Raw genomic sequence first — 19,974 nt, forward strand, 5'->3', positions numbered from 1 at the left:
GTATCCCGCGTAACTTTGACAAGACAAGTCTTCGAATCACAGATATAGATCGTCGAATGAGTTTCTGACGGAGTTTTCGTCTCCCTGCTTTTGCTCACAAACGTTGGGTCGAACCTAAAGCTATAGTAGAGGACATTAACCCAAGCCAAAGTGTTATACAGTGTGACACCTCCTGTTTGATGAGTGAGGGAGCATCTACATGGTTACTTAGCCTGCTAGAAATAACAATCAAATACTCCTCGATAATACCCTGTGCGTCATTAACGAAATAAAAAACGGAAAACATAATCTTGGATGATCTTTATGGGGGAGAAAAAAAAAAGAGAAAAAGACCGAATGGGTACGGCTGGAGCGCGTTCGATCGCAGATAGATACGCTCTACCAAAGCTGGCTTAGCGGCTAAATATCTACCGTAGTAACTATCCCGATGATGTCACTATATTCTTTAAAAAATTCAAATATTGAAATTCTAGTGCAGCCACCCATTGTCAGGATCTTCCATCCCACATTCATTGCTTTTACTTCAATAAATAATTTGTTCGTTATACTTTTTCGATTATCTGTTTTGTTGTCTTTTTTTTTTCTTTTTAATGGTTTAAATACTACAGTATTAGCATAGTTTTCTGTGAAGGGAGCAATAAAAAAAAAAGGAGAAAGTACAATTGACATATTGACATTTAAATTGTATAGTAGTAACAGAAACAGAGTTTGCCGGAATGAATGAAAAATGACCATATGGTCTTAATGTATTTCGCTTCACGATAAAAAATAAACATAATATATGATGTATGTCATGATACTTTGCATAATTTAAAATGGTATTATCACATACGAAACAATTCCAGTTTTTTTAGGGATTTTATTTGTGCGTATTAGTTCTTCTTTGCTGTTTCATTATTTACTCGATCTCAAAGAAAATATTAAGAAGCCGGTGAAAGTATAATTATTGCGTTATTAAAATAGTTCCGTCGTATCGTGTCGGATGATAAACCAACAGTGTTTTTATCTAAGTGTTAAGCACTCGTAGATGTTTTACAAGGGAGAAATACTTGAAATAATCGTTTTAATAACAAAAGCTAAAATAAATCCAAATGCCAGTTGCACAATTCTGTTTCGCTTTATCTCCCTTGTGTTTACATACAAATAGAATCTCATCTTTCTGAACGGGGTCCTTTCATATTCGATGGATAATTAGTGGAAAATTAAATATTTACTAAAATGTACATCCCAACGACTACCAATATTGACTAACCGAGTTCAACCACATCTTAAGATCGTCCTTGGTCAATGTAAAATCATTACCCAGTTTCTTTGTATTGGCTACTTTGAAAGATTGGAGACAAGCACCACCTGAAGCAAACAGCACAAGAAAGGTTAGCGTCAATGAGTTGTCAGTTATTAAAGCAAGTCCATTCTCCACTGTTTGTGTTTGCAACGTTTTTTACTTGTCTTTTCATATATTCATTTGCTTTCAATATTGTAAATAATTGTGGATTCTACGCCAAAGTATTCGTGTGTGCGTGCTGAATTTCAAAAAGTGAAAACATAAATGTTCTCAAGTAATAATAATTTATCAAGAGCTAGACAAATCTGACAAAAAACTTTATATTAAACTTGATGATTATATGATTTTATTATTTCAACCATCTCTTCTTATTTGGCTTCAATGCAAATTCGGTTCTTTCTGGAAGTTCATCCATTGAGATATTTGTAATTTCTTTGGCCCAAAGTTTTATTGGCTTTAAAAAAACATTACCTAAAGATATTAATTTCAGAAATTAAAATGAAAATTGAAGTATGAACGTTACTTCTTCTACTGATCATTTGGTAAACTTTTTGGTTCTATCATTTTTTTTCACTTAAAAAAAAGGTATGAATACTGTGAAAACTTAGACACAGCAATAATCTTGTCAATGATTTTACAAATCTCTGAGGAATTAAAAGATTATTCGACATTGGAGAACTCGTTCTGAATACTGAAAGACTTGTCTATATAATAAGGAAGAAACTATTGTTGCTGGCTGTCAAATATTTGTGACAGTCATTCTTAAATTAGTAAATTATCTCCTCAAAATTGTTATGCTCCTTCTTCTACCCTGGTTTTAGCCATTCCCATTGGTTACGGCTCTTCGTATTTATTTGACTTTGCATCTTGTTTATTGCCAGATGTGATGCTTGTTAAAGTGATCAATGGATCCACCACAACAAAGAAATTGTTTGCCTTCATTCAAAATTATTATTTTCTCCCTTTTTTTTCTTGTTACTTGCTTTCTCGGATTGCAAGTGAGTGCAGTTGACATCTAAATTAGGTCATGGTTATTCAGTGTATTTTCGCCCGGAGTGGGTATACCAGAATATAAATACGAAGGGTTTGCTACAATATATGCAGTAGTTCTATCACGAAATGGAAGTTAAAGTAAATAAAATGACATTGGCATGTTGCTTTGTCTCATTGTTTGATCTGTAAATTCTTTGGTTTCATTCTTTTGGTAGCCTTTACTAGTTCCCAGCACTTGCACGCAGCATGCATCACTGTTTTAAACTGTATCTCACTGTATCTTGCATTCTGTATAGCCTATTGTTTGCCCTGAAAACCAAGTTTCATCATACTACCTTCCTACTTACAGTGCAAGACTATTTTTCTAGTGGTTCTAACTGTTAAATACAACCTTCATCTTAGTAATGTTTAAATCTATATTTTATCAGCCAATCCCAATTCTGTATGATTATATCCACATTAAAAACAAATGATATGGGTATGTAAACAAATAAAATTCAAACTAAAATGAAGATATCCTTGGTGTGAATTGAATTACACATACCTTACTACATAAACATGCTTCTTCCTCTTGCAATATCAGAACACCAAAATTTTACCTTGGAATTAAGCTTAAAATGTCTTAGAGCAAGGATGTAATATCAAATATTGAAGTTTTTTTACAAGGTATTTTGAATTTACTGAAGAACTCCTGCATTGCATCCGCTGTAAAGAAGGATCTTTATTTTTTTATTTAAATTTTACCTTAGGTAGAATATTTTTACTCACTGAAAACAAGAAGTGACCCTAGAGCACTGTACATATCTTGTAACTGGATTAACAACTAATTTGCTTGGTTGTTAGTTAAAAGGAATATCTTTATTGTTGGAGTTAAAGTTAAAAAAACCCAGTAGAATCAAGAAAGTTAGGTTTAATGTTAATTGAAAAGCATATCAAAAGAGAAAAATCTGAAGCTTAATTAGAATCTGATCAGATATTGCAATCATTGTGAAGGAAAAAAAAATAAACACCACACAACAGATGGCTGCACCAGACTGCCAAATCAAGATTGGAGCCTGGTGCAGCCATCTGGTTCGCCAGCCCTCAGTCAAAATCGTCCAACCCATGCTAGCATGGAAAGCGGACTTTAAACTATGATGATGATGACAACACAACCATCTTCAATATATTTGTTTCAAATTTTGGCATACAACCAGCAATTTCAGGGGTAGGGTAAGTTGATTCCATCAACCCCAGTGCTCAACTGGTACTTATTTTATCAGCCCTGAAAGGATGAAAGGCAAAGTTGACTTCAGCAGAATTTGAACTCAGAACTTAAAGACAAATGAAATGCCACTAAGCATTTTGTCCAACATGCTAACTATTCTGCCTGCTCACTATTCAACCATCTGCAATATACTGAAATAAAAAATATTTAATAATATTTAATTGCAGCAAATGAAGCTCAGTTATAATTAACAACGACGGAAAAAAAATTGAAAATGTATCCAGGAATATTATAACTGACACTCCAAGATTTGAAATATATAAAGGATTTATTATAGAAAGGTTTCATGGCTTTTATAAATGTAAAAGATAACAATTATTTCAGTAGAGTCCCATCACATTTCTGCTATAGCATGAAGAATCTTTTCACATGTATAACAGCCATGCTTAAAGGATGCCTTTGAAATAAAGAAAAACGTAAAATAAATGTTTCTAAATAACATATTTCACGGCAACTGGATGAATATATTTGCATTTAAGATTTATAATCAAGTTTGCTATAGAATTTGTCAGGCTTCATCATCATCATTTTACATATGTTCTTCTATGCCAGTTATGGCTTGATGGGTTATTGCAGTACAGCATCTCACCACTTATTGCAGTTTTTGGTCTCATCTGGTGCACACAAAAGAAAATTGCTAATCATTGACATACATAATTGCAAAGATTGGTGGTTTTCTCTGTTGTGTATGTCATGTTTTTGTGTGTTTTGTTTCTGTTTTTGTTGGATGGCCTTCCTGTTTCCAACCACTTTAAGTATGGACTTGGTGCATTTTACCTTACAACCAGCACTGGAGAGAGATTGTCTGCACCAGGACGGAAGAGTTCTCTCTCTATTTCATATCACTTTTTCTTTTTGTAATCGAATAGCTGTTCTCCTAGATAATTGCTCATGTGAATTCCAAATTTCCATTTTTTAAAGTTTTTCTTTTTGTTTGGCATGCTTGCTTGTGTCAAATATGTATACAGCAATATCTTATAATCCAATGCTTGAGGTGGTAAACATATGTATGGAATTGGTCTGCTTCATCAGGGTTGACTGGATGTTAAACAACAAGCACTGCAGCTAACATCATCATCATCATCATCATCATCATCGTTTGACATCCACTTTCCATGCTAGCATGGGTTGGACGATTTTGACTGAGGGTGAACCAGATGGCTGCACCAGGCTCCAATCTTGATTTGGCAGAGTTTCTACAGCTGGATGCCCTTCCTAACGCCAACCACTTCGAGAGTGTAGTGGGTGCTTTTTACATGCCACCGGCACGGGGGCCAGTCAGGCAGTACCTCGCTCGAATGACCTCGCTCGAATGACCTCGCTCGAATCCTTTTACACATGCCACCAGCACAGGTGCCAATAAGGCGACATTGGTAACGATCACGCTCAAATGGTGCCCTTTTATTTGCCACAGGTATGGAAGCCAGTTGGCTGCTCTGGCAACGATCACACTCGGATGGTGTTCTTGACACCCTACTAGCACAGGCACAAGTGCCAGTAGGGCAACGCTGGTAACAGTAAGAGATTATCTCTTTGTGGTAGGTCTTGACCATAAAGAGTTAAGTGTTTTTGCCAATGGCATAATACACCAGTTACAGGATAATTATTGGCCATTCAGCTAGTTGAAACTGTAATAGATTTCTAATTATTTATTTATTTATTTATTTGCTGGGTTTGGTTTCAAATGCTGCCAAAGTCAACTTTACCTTTCATCCTTCCAGGGTTAATAAAATAATGCAGCAGTGGGATCTTTATTTCTTTACTACCCACAAGGGGCTAAACACAGAGGGGACAAACAAGGACAGAGAAACGGATTAAGTTGATTACATCGACCCCAGTGCGTAACTGGTACTTAATTTATCGACCCCGAAAGGATGAAAGGCAAAGTTGAACTCGGAACGTAACGACAGATGAAATACGGCTATGCATTTCGCCCAGTGTGCTAACGTTTCTGCCAGCCTGCCGCCTTTGCAGCAGTAGGGTCAATGTAATCGATTAGCCCACTACCCCACCCTATGGATTTCAGGCTTTGTGCCTATAGTAGAAAGAGTTATTTATTTGGTAGGTCAGGAGGAAGGTGCAGTGTCCATGACCTTTACAGACCCTTGAAAACCAATGAGATTGATGCCATTAATGTTCCTCTTGAGCCTTTGTAAGTCATTCCCTGCTAGAAACATATACATATACCTAATCTATCACCCAAATTGACAGATTACCAGCCTTTGAATGTCTTAACCAGTGTACACTCTGTAAGAAGCATTGAGGCCAAATTTCTTATCCAAGGATCGCTTGATCCTGCCAGTCTTGGAAGTCTTCAGAAAGACCATTTGCTCTGTTGTCTCTCATTTTACTAAACCATACAAGAAAAAACTGCAACTCTTGAAGATGCTGCTGATCAAAATTCCTTCAAATATGATTCATTGATAATTTGATAACAGTCCAACCCATGCTAGCATGGAAAGCGGACACTAAATGATGGTGATGATGAAATACAAAGAAAGTGTAATTTTAATGAAGATGCAGTAAAGAAATAATAATGACATAGACTCAACATTTATTAAATATGGAACTTAAATGAAGTACACAAGCAAACATAAAACAGCCTTCACAAGAGTTCACTTATAAAAGCTAATACTTTTAATGTTGTTGCATTAAGACAGTGAGCTGGTAGAATCAATAACCCACTGGATAAAATGCTTAGTGGCTTTTCCTTCCAGCTTTATGTTCTGAGTTCAAATTCCTCTGCGGTCAACTTTGTCTTTCATCTTTTTTGGGGTTGATAAAATAAGTACTAGATGAGCGCTGACTTGACTTGACTTGACAGCATTCACCCGGGGTGGGTTGAGCCGGCTTCATTCATCCTCAATGCTGTATCTCTCACAAACGCCAACCAGGCCTTGTGATTTGAGGCTAACGACCACGTGATCTCCAATCACTCCTTATTCCAGTGGCGAACGCCGTAGACATGGGGGTCCTAGGTTGGGTTCCAGATCAGCCTTGACAGGTTTTTCGTTGTCCACCACATCGCTTTCGCCAACCCTGAAGGGGAGCTGGGACAATTGCTTCATAGATGAATTCTCCTGGTTGACGACGGAGGGCATGACCCAGCCAATGCAGACGTCTCGTTAGGATGACTTGTCGGAGTGCTGAGTGTTGACGTAATCAACTAGAACCCTCTCCCAAAATTTTGGGCCTTGTGCCTATAGAAAAATCAATTGTCGTTGTTGTTTGTCCTCAGATAATCCTTGATCAAAAAGATCTATGCTGGAAGATGTTCCAACTGTGACTAATGTGTCCTTTTTTTTTCAAGGAAGTAGAATGTATTTAAGCATATTTGGTTGGTATTTCTTGCAATTCAAGTGAATTCATGATGCTCCTTTGTTGGCTCTGTAATAATACTTGCTAATAGAATGGTTCATTCATAAAGCTGATGTTTCAATTTCAATAGTATTAACTGGATGGAAGATAATTCTACACTAAAATAGGATACTGCTGTATCATGAGCCAATGAGGGAGCTTTTTATATGGTTATTTGACCCACAAGAAATAACAGCCAAATCTTCTTCAAATCATAACTTCCCTTCTTAGAAAAGGAAAGGACACACTGGATAATATAGTCATGGATACCCATAAAAATACCAGATAGTCATGGCTGTTATAGATCTGCTGCCTTTGGATTAAACATTAACAAGTAGTATACCATAACTAACTTTTCTGAAGATATTTATATTTCATATTTTAAAACTGGTTTTCAATTGACCTCCATATGGCCGTTGGCATGTGTAAAAAAAAAAAGAATTCGAGCAAGGTTGTTGCCAGTACCACCTGACTGGCCCCCGTGCCGGTGGCACATAAAAGCACCCACTACACTCTCAGAGTGGTTGGCATTAGGAAGGGCATCCAGCTGTAGAAACTCTGCCAGATTAAGACTGGAGCCTGGTGCAGTCATCTGGTTCGCCAGCCCTCAGTCATTTGTCCAACCCATGCCAGCATGCAAAGCAGACGTTAAACAATGATGATGATGATATATCTTTTCTTGAGGTATGTCATATTTGCAATTATTTTCTGTTGACACGTCAAGTTTATTGAGGTAACATGACTTCCAGAAAAACAAAGCAATAATTAACATCATTAGTAGAATAACCATGAAATTTGATTTCACTGTGAAAGGGTTAACAACCACATAGAAGAAACAAGTAGAAACAATATATGGTAGAGGGGACTCTTTAGTCTTGTCATGCCATTATAGTCAAGAGTATGTAGAGTCAAGATTCTAGCATAATGGCATTATAAACTTCATCCAGTTGATGCAGTGTATGCATTGGTAAGAAGAAGAACATCCAGCTGTAAAAGCCATGCCACCACCATCACTACCAAAAAGGAAATATATGGAAGTGACACAGGTAGAAGGGATTCTTTAGCGCAATGAAGATATGCATGCTTCTTTGTTGTTCTGTGTGTCAGGTGCCAAAGGACTGCAAAGAATGGGAAGATGAAATGTAGTAATGGAATATTCAACATTGTTGCATGAGTGTATATATATATATATATATATAAACAGAGCTGGTAGAAACGTTAGCGCGCTGGGCGAAATGCTTAGCGGTATTTAGTCTGCCGTTATGTTCTGAGTTCAAATTCCGCCGAGGTCGACTTTACCTTTCATCCTTTCGGGGGCGATAAATAAAGTACCAGTTTTGCACTGGGGTCGATGTAATCGACTTACTCCCTTTGTCTGTCCTTGTTTGTCCCCTCTATGTTTAGCCCCTTGTGGGTAGTAAAGAAATATATATATATATTTAGAGAGAGGAAGAGAGTAGAGATTAATATACATACATGAAAGTAGTGTTTTTGCATGTTTGTGTGTGTATATATATATATGGCTTCTGTGCCGGTGGCACGTAAAAAGCACCAACCGATCGTGGCCGTTGCCTGGCCCCTGTGCCGGTGGCACATAAAAAGCACCCACTACACTCATGGAGTGGTTGGTGTTAGGAAGGGCATCCAGCTGTAGAAACACTGCCATATCAGACTGGAGCCTGGTGCAGCCTCCTGGCTTCCCAGACCTCAGTTGAATCGTCCAACCCATGCTAGCATGGAAAACGGACATAAAATGATGATGATATGTATGCATGTATTTTAAGGCGGCGAGATGGCAGAAACGTTAGCACGCCGGGCAAAATGCGTTGCCGTTACGTTCTGAGTTCAAATTCCGCCAAGGTCGACTTTGCCTTTCATCCTTTCGGGGTCGATTAAATAAGTACCAGTTACGCACTGGGGTCGATATAATCGACTTAATCCATTTGTTTGTCCCCTCTGTGTTTAGCCCCTTGTGGGTAGTGAAGAAATAGATATGTATGCATGTATATTCAAATGAGTGGACAAAGAAGGCACCCATCCAATACATTTAGTAGGAGATACATGTATCATTATTTAAAACAGTTTGATTTGGTCCCATGCGACATGAATTTTCATGGGCTTCTAACAGAGACCCGTTTCATTTGGGCTTAGATTACCGAATATACATACATATTGAGAGAGAGGTGCAGGCATGTCTGTGTGCTTAAGGGGTTTGCTTTGAAATCCTATGGTTTCAGGTTCAGTACATTTGCATAATCCCTTGTGCAAGTGTCTTCTATGATAGTTCCAGACTGACCGTGGCCTTGTGAGTGAATTTGGAAGATGGAACAGGAAGAGCACCCAGCTGTTGAAAATCAACCTCAACAAATCTTGTTAGACCTGTGTCTGCATAGAAAAGAGACACTAAAACGATAACGATGTGTATCTGTGTCTATATTTAGTAGTAAACTATGAAAGTCCTTTGGCAGGTTTGTTATTATTCATACATAGTAGATCTAATTTTATAATTTTTAACATGGAAAGCGGACGTTAAACGATGATGATGATGATATATATATATATTGTTCAAATTTACAGTAAACAAAAGTAGCAGGCAGATGTAGGAACAACAAGCAGGTGTATTAGTTTAACACTATATATATATATATATATATATATATAACGATTTAGGAGTGACCCCAACAGGTCACTCGTCCACCAGAAAGAGCAGCCATAACTCACACCGCCAAGTATTAGTAATTCAGAAATTAGGTGAAAATTTAAAAACATTTACCCTAATTCATCCTTTTAGACGTTGCAACGTTTCTGTGTCATTAATGATTAAATTAGCTTAATTAAATTAAATTAAGCCAATCTACCATAGGTTACACTTCATCAGTAAAAGACCTGGGAGAGACAAATATACACGAGGCGTCTGTATTGATGCCTACGGGATATCTGACTTAAAATTTTCAAGACTGACGTATTCGCGCCAAACTTATCAACAGTAAATATAAACTGCCGATTCAATCTCAGAATTATTCAGAAAATTATCAATTAGTCAATTTAGGGTAGCAAAAAAATTCAATAGAAATTTATCGCAACCAGCGGCCGCTGGTTGCGATAAATTTCTATTGAATTTTTTTGCTACCCTAAATTGACTAATATATATATATATTATATATATATTTCTTTATTGCCCACAAGGGGCTAAACATAGAGGGGACAAACAAGGGATTAAGTCGATTACATCGCCGCCGCCCCTCCCAGTGCGAAACTGGTACTTTACTTATCAACCCCGAAAGGATGAAAGATGGCGGGGTGATGCCGAGAAGGGATTAAGGGATTAATATATATATGTATGTCATCATAATCGTCACCATCGTTGTTTAACTTCTGCTTTTTATGCTAACATGGATTGGACGGTTCGACTGAGAACTAGGAGGCTGCACCAGACTCCAATCTGATCTGGCATGGTTTCTACAGCTGGATTCCCTTCCTAATGCCAACCACTCCAAGAGTATAATAGGTGCTTTTTACATGCCAGTTGTGTGACACTGGCATCAGCCACAACTACGATTTCACGTGGTTTCACAAGTCTTCTCAAGCACAGCATATTGCCAACAGTCTTGGTCATTTGTCGTCACCTTCGTGAGGCCCAAATATTCATAGGGTGCTTTTTACATGCCACCGGGACAGGTGCCAGTTATGTGGCATCGTCATTGGCCACAACTATGATTTCACTTGGCTTGACATGGCTTCTGAAGCACAGCGTTTCACCAAAAGTCTCAGTCACTTGTCATTGCCTCTGTGAGGCCCAGCTTTCAAAGATCATGCTTAACCATGTCTTCCTGGGTCTAACTCTTCCACAGGTTCCCTCTACAGTTAAGAGATCGGCACTTTTTTTACACAGCTGTCCTCATCAGGGAAATATTAACTTGCTTGGAAATGAGTGCAAGTTGGGGGCAGGAGAGGCGTTTGGACAGAGAAAAATCTACCACAAATTCCATCAAAAGCATGGCAAAAATGCATATTAAAATGATGATGATAGATATATAGGCGCAGGAGTGGCTGCGTGGTAAGTAGCTTGCTTACCAACCACATGGTTGTGGGTTCAGTCCCACTGCGTGGCATCTTGGGCAAGTGTCTTCTACTATAGCCTCGGGCCAACCAAAGCCTTGTGAGTGGATTTGGTAGACAGAAACTGAAGAAGCCCGTCGTATATATGTGTGTGTCTGTGTTTGTCCCCCTAGCATTGCTTGACAACCGATGCTGGTGTGTTTACATCCCCGTCACTTAGCAGTTCGGCAAAAGAGACTGATAGAATAAGTACTGGGCTTACAAAGAATAAGTCCTGGGGTCGAATTGCTCGACTAAAGGCGGTGCTCCAGCATGACCACAGTCAAATGACTGAAACAAGTATAAGAGTATAACTTCATCAGAAGCTTCATTCACTTTTTACTTACCCCTTATTCTGAAGTCCCACACCCCCAGCAAAATATTGCCAATCCCACTTGTGGGGCAGGCACTCCACCTCAAGAAGTTCCTGGTCTAGTCTTTTAAATTATAAATATATCAAAATCTACTGCTGGACTTCGATTACAAATTTACAATCATTTTTGCAATCTATGATACTTTGGATTCTTCTATTATATTTAAAAAAAAAAAAAAAAAGAGGGACATAGGCGCAGGAGTGGCTGTGTGGTAAGTAGCTTGCTAATCAACCACATGGTTCCGGGTTCAGTCCCACTGCGTGGCATCTTGGGCAAGTGTCTTCTGCTATATAGCCTCGGGCCGACCAATGCCTTGTGAGTGGATTTGGTAGACGGAAACTGAAAGAAGGTCGTCGTATATATGTATATATATATGTGTGTGTATGTGTTTGTGTCTGTGTTTGTCCCCCTAGCATTGCTTGACAACCGATGCTGGTGTGTTTACGTCCCCGTCACTTAGCGGTTCGGCAAAAGAGACCGATAGAATAAGTACTGGCGGTGCTCCAGCATGGCCGCAGTCAAATGACTGAAACAAGTAAAAGAGTAAAGGAATGACTTCTGTCTTGAAACTGCTTTGATATTGTAGACAACCTGCCTATATTTGCACAAGCCAACGAAGAAGTTCCTAAGTGGTTGCTCAGCCTGCTAGAAATAGCAGCCAAATTTCTCTTAACTCATACCCTACTATCTTTAAAAAGAGAGAGGAATACACTGGATTATGTAGTCCTAGATACACTATGGTTAAAAAGAGATGAGCTGGTCATGACTGGAATGCCAATTGTCACAAATCAGTTCAATCAAGGCTGACTTGAAGCTCAACGACAACCTGTAATCATGAGGTGGTACCAAAAGGTTCCTGGACTAGTAATGCTTAATAAAAAATAACTTATTTACCTGAGTTTTAACATCAGCTCCTTCGAAATAGTCACCTTATGCAACAATACACTGGTCCCAGCATTCCTGCCACCTTTGGAATCCCACCTGGAAGTCATTTGCCGTAAGTAAGTCAAAGATCTTCTGTGATTCACTCTGAATCTCAACAATGGTGTTACAACGGCAACCTATGAGCTGCATGTTCAACTTGGGGAAGAGATGGAAATTCAAAGGTGCTAAAATCTGGCGAATAGGGCAGAAGCGATACCATGTTTTCGACAAGAAACTCATGAGTGTGGAGAGTTCATTGAAGGATCCAGTGTCTTGCGCTCCACAGATCTGAACACTTTCTTATTTCTTATTTCTTTACTGCCCACAAGGGGCTAAACACAGAGGGGACAAACAAGGACAGACAAACGGATTAAGTCAATAGCATCGACCCCAGTGCGTAACTGGTACTTATTAAATCGACCCCGAAAGGATGAAAGTAAAGTCGACCTCGGCAGAATTTGAACTCGGAACGTAACAGCAGACGAAATACTTATTTCTTTACTACTCACAAGGGGCTAAACACAGAGGGGACAAACAAGGACAGACAAACGGATTAAGTCGATTATATCGACCCCAGTGGGTAACTGGTACTTATTAAATCGACCCCGAAAGGGATGAAAGGCAAAGTCGACCTCGACAGAATTTGAACTCAGAATGTAACGGCAGACGAAATACCTATTTCTTTACTACCCACAAGGGGCTAAACACAGAGGGGACAAACAAGGACAGACAAAGGGATTAAGTCGATTATATCGACCCCAGTGCGTAACTGGTACTTATTAAATCGACCCCGAAAGGGATGAAAGGCAAAGTCGACCTCGGTGGAATTTGAACTCAGAACGTAGTGGCAGACAAAATACCGCTAAGCATTTTGCCCAATATGCTAACGTTTCTGCCAGCTCGCTGCCCAACAGATCTGAACACTTTCACCAAATGTCCTCTCTCAAATGCTTCAAAACATTGCAGTAGAAATCTTGGTCAATGGTTTGGCCCTGGGGGATGAATTCTTCAATGCACAATACTTTTCCAGGAGTGATGCTTGTGGCAGGTCTTCTTGACCACTAATCATCTTTCAGGGATGTTCTTCTACCCGTGCCTCTCCAAACATTACGTACGACCCAAAACCTCATTGCCATAAGCTTGCCAAAGCATACTCAGTGTCTCTGCAGTAGACTTCCCAAGTTTAACAAAAAATTTTCACATTGGCTCTTTGTTCCACTCCATGACAAAATCTCAGACTACTGCATACACATGATCAAAAAAGCATAAATTTCACAACTTGCAAAATAAATTCAGCAATGTCACTTGACACACTGTCTCATGGAGGTCAGTGCTAGCTCTCACTGCGCACGCAAACCTGTGCTGCCATCTGTTGGTGTTCTACAGAACTAGTCCAGGAACTTTTTGATACCACCTTGTATAGTCAACATTCACATATAATCTGAAATAAAAAGGCGCAGGAGTGGCTGTGTGGTAAGTAGCTTGTTTACCAACCACATGGTTCCAGGTTCAGTCCCACTGCGTGGCACCTTGGGCAAGTGTCTTCTACTATAGCCTTGAGAGTGGATTTGGTAGACGGAAACTGAAAGAAGCCTGTCGTATATATGTCTATATATATATATATGTGTGTGTTTGTCCCCCTAGCATTGCTTGACAACCGATGCTGGTGTGTTTATGTCCCCGTTACTTAGCGGTTCGGCAAAAAGAGACCGATAGAATAAGTACTGGGCTTACAAAAAGTATATATCCCGGGGTCGAGTTGCTCGATTAAAGGCGATGCTCCAGCATGACCGCAGTCAAATGACTGAAACAAGTAAAAAAGAGAAAGAGAAATAAAGATATTTTTTCATGAATAAAATATACGGCATTATTACCAAGGCAGTGAATTGGCTGAATTATTAGCATGCCAGATAAAATGTTGCTAAGCATTTTGTCCTGAGTTCAAATTCCACCAAGGTCGACTTTGCCTTTCATCCTTTCAGAGTCATAAAAATGCGACGATGTTCTCACAGAAACTCTAGGCATCAATGAGGATCAACCAGTCTGTTTCGGAGAACTTTTAGACCTGGGCTTATGGATAACTTCCAGAAATCCTTTGCTTGGCAGTAGCTACCGAGGGGTGCTGCTCTTTCGGGATAAACTTTACAGGCACAGAAGTGCCAACAGCCAGGCCTGCCCTAGGTGCACATAGAGCGATGACACCATTCTACATACCGTCATCCAGTGCCCAAGCATTGCTGACCTGGGGGTTTGTATTGAACAGCTGCTGTCGCATGTACGATGGATCCGGCTATCATCTGAATCCATAGTGAAGATTGCCCCATCACCCTCCTTTGGGCAGGCAATTTTTTTTTGTCTGGTGGCTGTAGCAAAAGAGATAGTATGGTGGACTCATTTGAAAGGGCTAAAGTCAGATACTTTCCTCTTTGGCCAAGCCCTCAGCAACTTCTTCAAGTTTCAATTGAAGAGGAAAGTGAGGGTGGAGAGGGAAGTGTTGCCTTCTAACAAGTTTGTTGAAAGGGTATATGTTAGAAGAATGGTCAGTGTGAAAGGACCAATTCTGAGCATACACCTGTGAAAAATTAAAGGAGAAGGGTTCTTGTCGTGTTGAACAAGCACCCGTGGCTTTTGTGGGGTTTTCCATGAGGACCTTTAAAGTGCCTTTCCTATTGGGAGTTTTACGTTGTTTAATTTTTTATTGTTTACATGAGAAAAACCCTTTGTATCATCTTGCTTTGTCTTTTATGTTGTTACATGTCCTTTAATGTTGTTTTATGTAAGCCCTTGTGGCTAATAAAAGAATCAATTAAAAGTGTCAGTTGAGCATTGATGCAACTGATCAGTTGAGGTTGATGTAATTGCCTCACCCCCCTCCCTCTGAAATTGCTGGTTTTTTTACCAAAACAAAAATGGATTATTAACTCCAACTAGAGTCAACTTTACTTTTCATCCCTCTGAGATAAAATAAAGTACCAATCAAGTACAGAGGTCAATGGTACTGACTAAACTCCTCACCTCCTCAAAATCGTGAGCACGTGCTTGAATCAGTAATCACTATTAGAGGACAGCAGTTTGAAAGATCTTCTAGAGTATAAGCTTTAGGGGACAGATATGATCAAGTATAATCTTTTTCTGAAATTTACCATTTTATGTAGAATAGTATAAGCAAACTGCTAAGTTACAGGGACATAAACAAACCAACACACTAGCTGTCAATGTGTGTGGGTTACAAAAACAGACACAAACACATACATATATACATGTGGCCGTTGCCAGTCTTGCCTGGCCCCCGTGCCGGTCGCACGTAAAAAGCATCATCCAATCATGTCTGTTGCCAGCCTCGCCTGGCCCCCGTGCCGGTGGCACATAAAAAGCACCATCTGATCGTGGCCGTTTGCCAGCCTCGTCTGGCACCTGTGCCAGTGGCACGTAAAAAGCACCCACTACACTCACGGAATGGTTGGCGTTAGGAAGGGCATCCAGCTGTAGAAACATTGCCAGATCAAACTGGGCCTGGTGCAGCCTTCTGGCTTCCCAGACCCCAGTTGAACCGTCCAACCCATGCTAGCATGGAAAGCGGACGCTAAATGATGATGATGATATACATATATTATAGATATAGGGTAAAAAATCATTAATTTATAATTAGGAACCATATTCGGTAGAAACTTATACAAGAAGTTTTATATATAATTATAACAATAATTAAGGGTTTAGCAACAAGTTGCTTAACCACATACTGAAAAATTTAGAAATAGCAGCCAAAAGACCGTTATTTCTTTTCGCTACAAAATATGACTCCATAGATATATAGATGTATATATACATATATATATATTTGTTGAAATGCACGACATTTGTTTCAATTAATTTTTAAAATAAGGAAGAATTTAGTAAAATCACTTTATCATCATTAAATTATTAAATGAAATGTTTTGGAACAAATTAACACAAAATTTTAATTGGCATCACTTTAAAACAGGGAGTTTGTTTTAGAACCAGGAGCAGTCTCAGGCAGGTTGGATGGTATCAAAAGAGTTAAAGGATTTTTTAAACTAAGGGGATCATATAGGTTTGGGGAAAAGGTTAAGAGTATATGATGATTCTCCTCCTCTTCCTCTTCCTCCTTTATTTCTTATTCTTCCTCTTCTTTTTATGCTGATCTGTTTCTCCTTATTCATGCGTATGCTTTGGTATGAAACTGTAAAGTTGTATCATCTTCATTTTGTTATTTATTTATATTCAGCCTATTCTTAAGGTTGAGTTGCTCCGTGTTATTGTTATTGTTGATGTCGCTCTTGTGTTTCTTTGAATGTCCCCAGGGATTGTACGAGACTGAAGTAATTTAATTCTTTAACATTCTCAAACCAGGTTTCGCTTACACAGGGCGCTGTGCACTACAAATGTAGAACAGTATAAGCATAACCTTTAAGGCTACACTTCAAATAGTCAAGATAAGAAGGTTTTCTCAGAATTTCTTCCCAGCAGGCCAAACTTTCACTGTAATATATATATATCTTCAGAACAACAGTATGTAGTCTGTACAAGCAAAAATTCCAAGTGTAGAACAGAAAAATTTGATATGGACCTTAATCCTTTAACCCTTTAGTGTTCAGATTAATCTGTTAAATGTAATACTTTTTTCACTCAAATCATTTTGAATTAATCATACATTATCTTACAGCTTTGAAGTTTCAATGGTGTGTTAGTTTATTCTTAGAATGTCAATGTAGGTTAGGTGTGAGAGGCTAAATATGGCCAGTTTGAATGTAAAACATGTAGAATATTTGGGTCGGATATGGCTGGCTTAAACACCAAAGGGTTAAATATTTTCGTATGGTTAGGACAAAATATTTGAGCTTTATTTCCAGACCTAATTCTGATAATATCTAACATCTTCACATTTGTGATCCATGTTGACACACATTATAGTTTTTATCTCTTACTGGTTTCAGTCATTGGACAGCAGCCATACTGGAGCACTGCCTTGAAGGGTTTCGATCAAATGAATCAGTCCCAATACTAATTTTTTAAGACTGGTACTTATTTTATCAGACTCTTTTGCAAACTGCTAAGTTACAGGGACATAAACAAACCAACACACTAGCTATCAAGGTGTATGGGGTACAAAACAGACACAAACACACACACACATACATACATGTATATACATATATATATATATGTCTTTTATTTTTTTACTTGTTTCAGTCATTTGACTGTGGCCATGCTGGAGCACCGCCTTTAGTTGCGCAAATCGACCCCAGGACTTATTCTTTGTAAGCCTAGTACTTATTCTATCGATCTTTTTTGCCGAACTACTGGGCTATGGGGACGTAAACACACCAGCATCGGTTGTCAAGCAATGATGGGGGGACAAACACAGAGACATAAACACACACACACACACACATATGTATATATATACATATATACGACGGGCGTCTTTCAGTTTCCATCTACCAAATCTATTCACAAGGCTTTGGTCGGCTCGAGGCTATAGTAGAAGACACTTGGAGTGGGACTGAACCCGGAACCATGTGGTTGGTAAACAAGCAACTTACCACACAGCCACTGTTGCACCTCATGTTAATTTCTATTCTATAACACCAGCTAAATTATGATAAAAGTTATTTAACAAAATTCTGTTTTGATTTCATGATTAATTAAAACAAAGACTGAGCCTTTCAACAGAAATATGGTAACAAAATGGTTACATTAGGACTTCTTTCAATATATGTGGAGGCGCAATGGCCCAGTGGTTAGGGCAGCGGACTCGATTCCCAGGTTTCGATTCCCAGACCGGGCATTGTGAGTGTTTATTGAGCGAAAATACCTAAAGCTTCACAAGGCTCCTGCAGGGGGTGGTGGTGAACCCTGCTGTACTCTTTCACCACAACTTTCTCTCACTCTTTCTTCCTGTTTCTGTTGTACCTGTATTTCAAAGGGCCAGCCTTGTCACTCTCTGTGTCACGCTGAATATCCCCGAGAACTACGTTAAGGGTACACGTGTCTGTGGAGTGCTCAGCCACTTGCACGTTAATTCCACGAGCAGGCTGTTCCGTTGATCGGATCAGCTGGGACCCTCATCGTCGTAACCGACGGAGTGCTCCTATTTCAATATATTTATCAATTGGTGTTCTTAAAATTCTTTGCTTCTTTGCAACAAAATTCTTTGTTCGTATCTCTCCCTCGCAAATTTACCCATTCATGATTTCAGCCCCAAAAGACTATTTTAATACTGAATACTAACACATATTCTTTTTCTTATCCAGATTAAACTGACAATTCACCTCCAGTATTAAACATGTTAACGATCGAGAAACGATTCTCCTGTGAAACCTGCGGCAAAATGTTCTTGCTGAGTAAAACTTTGCAGAAACACAAGAAGATCCATGTTCTGGATACAAAGTCCAAAGTCCCACCGACAAACCACGAATACCATCCGTGTCACAGATGCGATTTATGTGGGAAGGAACTGGCTCAGAAGAATTATCTCAAAATCCATCGAAGAACACACACTGGGGAAAAACCATACAATTGTGAGATATGTGCAAAGAAATTTGCTCGTCGAGACGCTCTCCGCATTCACGAGAGAACACACAAAAGGGAAAAGCCTTTCTACTGTGAAATCTGTTCAAAGCATTTCGCACAAAAAAACTATTTAAAAATTCATAAACGTATACACACGGGCGAGAAACCCTTTCACTGTGATGTATGTATACAACAGTTTGCACGTAGTGACACCCTCCTGCGACACAAAAGAACTCATAAAACAAATGAAAAACAAGAACCAAAAGAGAAAGAAAAACATAGTGATTAACAATGTCTGTGATGTTACATATACTAAACTTCACACACACACACACACACACACACGCATACCCATCTAATTTGGTCGACTGATACTAGTACTGTTAACCGCTTACAGTTTCCTTGTGTGATTCATTCAAGTAATTTGTCAGGACATTATGCTGGAACAAAAGTTCATTCCAGTGTGACCAACCTGATAAAGTACATCAATTTTTTGCATAAGAAAACTGCAAATCACTGACAGCACTGATTTTAGTTAGTCAAATAAAATAAATATTCTACTATAGGGCATTGAATATTCTTTCTTTAATTTCTTATTACTATTATCATACATATATATATATATATACATACATATATATATATATATATATATATATATATATATATATATATATATTATATATATATATATATATATACACACATATATATATATATATATATGTGTGTGTATATATATATATATATAATATATATATATATATACACACATATATATAAAACTGTTGCCACAATTCTGGGCACTTTTTTACAGTTATTGTTAGATGGCTTTTACGTCTCTTTCCTGCCCATAATTATTTTTGTTGTCATCTTCGAAGTATATTTCATCGTTCCTTAAACTCATGTTGCTATGAAATTTATATCAATTTACAATATGTTTATACTAAAACAGATAAAAATAAAGCTAAGGTTACAGGAAACTGAAGAATGCAGGAGTAAATACGCATCATGTTACTTCATAGTCAATAGCCAGTCAGAAATGAAAGAGAACTGGTAGCCAATGGGCAGTGAAGTACAATTGTCCAGAACCAGTCATTTTTGAAATACAATCAAACTATTTCCATTTACTAATCAAATAT

General features: G+C 38.5%; 1 protein-coding gene across 1 annotated transcript; it reads left to right on the plus strand.

The window, feature by feature from the left end:
• Nucleotides 1-894: 894 nt before the first annotated feature.
• LOC115218989 (putative zinc finger protein 702) lies at nucleotides 895-19,456 on the plus strand. The gene is made up of 2 exons (XM_029789028.2): nucleotides 895-1,373; nucleotides 18,574-19,456. Exon 2 carries the CDS (start codon nucleotides 18,606-18,608, stop codon nucleotides 19,119-19,121), a length of 516 nt encoding a protein of 171 aa, XP_029644888.1. The 5' UTR covers nucleotides 895-1,373; nucleotides 18,574-18,605; the 3' UTR covers nucleotides 19,122-19,456.
• The last annotated feature ends 518 nt before the right edge of the window (nucleotides 19,457-19,974 follow it).

This window comes from Octopus sinensis, linkage group LG14 (assembly GCF_006345805.1).
Source record: "Octopus sinensis linkage group LG14, ASM634580v1, whole genome shotgun sequence".
NCBI lineage: Eukaryota > Metazoa > Mollusca > Cephalopoda > Octopoda > Octopodidae > Octopus > Octopus sinensis.

Bases quoted from the DNA above. Each gene is read 5' to 3' on its own strand.
- LOC115218989 (XM_029789028.2), top strand. From the start codon at position 18,606: ATGTTAACGATCGAGAAACGATTCTCCTGTGAAACCTGCGGCAAAATG.